General features: G+C 37.5%; 1 protein-coding gene across 1 annotated transcript in view; it reads right to left on the reverse strand.

Moving 5' to 3' along the window:
- Positions 1-629: 629 nt before the first annotated feature.
- CUNH21orf91 (chromosome unknown C21orf91 homolog) overlaps positions 630-2,630 on the reverse strand; it is a 19,715-nt gene continuing 17,714 nt past the window's right edge. The window contains exon 5 of the mRNA XM_035896414.1: positions 630-669. Within this exon, the coding sequence (XP_035752307.1) occupies positions 630-669 (40 nt within the window). The remainder of the gene's footprint in view (positions 670-2,630) is intronic.

Consider the following 2,630-nt stretch of genomic DNA (forward strand, 5'->3'; position numbering starts at 1 on the left):
AAAAAAAAAAACCAAACCAAAAAACAAACCAAACAAACCTGCAGCAATTCTGCCTATGTTTTCAGAGAGCATTTAATGAAGATCCTTCTGTTTAAGTATGCCACTTTCTGGCTGGTTCTTGTTACCATTTTAAACAAGTGATGGCTCAGAATGCATATGAAAACTGGTAAGTTTTAAGCTGTTGAGTCTCAAAGTGGATTTGATAGGTTTTCATAGTCTCAAATATCACTTTTGCAAAAGCAAGTCTTCCCCCCCCCGCCCCATATAAAGCTTGTTCACTCCTCACTCAAAACACACCCATCTCCTATCTGAAGGATCAGCATTTCATACACAGAAACAACTCTGATTTAATGCACGATTTACACCAGACAGATTTCCCAGTGCAAGTCTGGAAAGTAATGATGAACAAAATCCCACGCATGTGGTGGTTATGAGCATTTTTCTTGTACCAAAGTACCCAAGAACACAGCCACTTCCATCTTCTTGAACTCCTCTGGGCTACAAGGATGCGCAGCAGCAACTCCAGCTCAGAGCTGCCCCATAGCTGGGCCCCACCTGATCCCCTCTGCATCTTGAGCTTGAGGAGAGGAAGAAACAGATGTACAGTTGCTTTCGTTTAAGCACGTACCCTAGGTGTACGCTTTCCTCTTCCCCTGACTCGCAATCGTACTGAGGGCAAATGATAAAAAAACCCCAACATTTGTGCTTCCATGGCTCATGTGTCCCAGAAGTTATCCTTCCCAATTATTAACCATCTTAGAACCAAAATAAGCCCCCACCACCTTGTTTGGATCAAAAACCTAATGTAACAAACATAAAATACAGAAACGTAGTAGGAAGGACTTAAAGTGCAGAGGCCATGCTTTTAGCTCTCACAAGAGCAAACCGCAAAAGTGGCAGTACAACTCAATTCTCCTCGCTATCCAGCAAAGCAAAACTGAGACCCTCATCAGCGCGATCAGACACCCGGGGAACCCCTGCTCAGATGGCAAGTTCGCCGTTTTCTCAGATATGAGAGATAGGAGTATTTCTCCTCTTGCCTTACACTTGAAGTTATCTTAGTACTGTATTAATAAGGTTTCTAGACTTGCACATGAAGATCAATCCATCTGACAACTGCAATTAGGGATTAGCTAGTGCACATTTACTTACAGGTCCCCTTGCATACCACAAAACACTCGGCCAGACAGGTTCAAGTCCCCACTCACACATACTCTCGCCCTGTTCCAAACCCCTTTCAGGGCCCTTCCAGAAATGCATTATGGAAAAAAAATAAAATAATAAATCAACCTGTCCTATGTGGTCCAGATATCACTATAAGGAGGGCAATCAATAAACCTAGTCTGAACTTCGGCTTAGTTCTCAGTTTGATTTTAAAGTCAAATCTTAACCTTTCTTCATGTTAGACATTCTTTCAGCCCAGCTATATAAATCACTCCCTGTTTTTACTTAAAGTGATAAAGTCAGAAAGCACAAAGAATTTAACTTTAACTAAACTGACTTTTCCAGTGCAACTCGGCAACTTTCAGTTTACACACAGCTCTACAAACAGCCTTTCTGGCAAAGATTAACCAAGATTTCCCAGTACAGTAGACTGACAGAAGTTTCAAAAAGGCAGGGGCTGTTCTGTTTTATGATGTATCCTTACTATTTGCATTTCAAAGTGAAAACACTTTAACACAGTCTGATCCAACCTCATAAAAAACTCATAACAAGGTAATATAGTATTACAAATTTATTTAAATTCTTTGAAGTAATTTTTCAGCATTGAAAATTTCACACATATAAAACAACTTTAACTTCTATGCATCAAAACCAAAGTATGGATTTTCTTTTTTACTTAAAGGAAGTGCTGTGCTTTTTTTTTTTCCTTAAACATCTCATAAACCAAATTCTTCCATTATAAAGCTGATAAAAATAAGTGATGCACCACCACATTTTTTTTTTCTTTAACATGTGAAATTCATCTCTTTGGGAAACAAGATTTTTTTTTTAATTGTATCATGAACGATACAGACCTGAAAAAGGATAAACAATCATACACAAGGCATAAACATTACACAGAGTAATTCAGACATTTTATAAAGACATCTGTAAAAGTACCTAAAATAGTGGTATTTATTTAGTATAAAATTTCAATAATAAAATATTGCTCATAATAAATAAGAAAACATGAGTTTCATTAATACTGTTCTCCCCTTAAAGCTGTCTCAGATGTTACATGATCAGGTCTGATCAAAACTCAGTCTTTTATTTTTCCTCTGTGTGAAGGAGGCAAGTTTACAGGCTTCAGGTCACTCTTTGTTAGAAATAATTTTATTATCAACAAAACACAGAATTCATTTCAAGGCTCATGCGTAGTTATGGGCAAAAAAAATCCCGAAGTATGAATAAACCTTATTACAGTAGACTTTAATATCTAAAATATTTGCCTTTGTTGTTAAAACCAGAGTGGAATAAGACTTCTCATGGATTACGAATGCAAAGAGAAAGCTGCCCAAGTTTCCTCAAAAGCTTCTAAATATCTGTGCAGCTGTACTTAATGGTTATCAAAGCTGTTAGGGAAAGTTAGCTCTATAGGGGGATAGAAGTTGTATCCCCATTATATGGGGACATTTGATTTCATTCCT

Source organism: Egretta garzetta, unplaced genomic scaffold (genome assembly GCF_000687185.1).
Source record: "Egretta garzetta isolate BGI_Z169 unplaced genomic scaffold, ASM68718v1 scaffold45, whole genome shotgun sequence".
Classification (NCBI taxonomy): domain Eukaryota; kingdom Metazoa; phylum Chordata; class Aves; order Pelecaniformes; family Ardeidae; genus Egretta; species Egretta garzetta.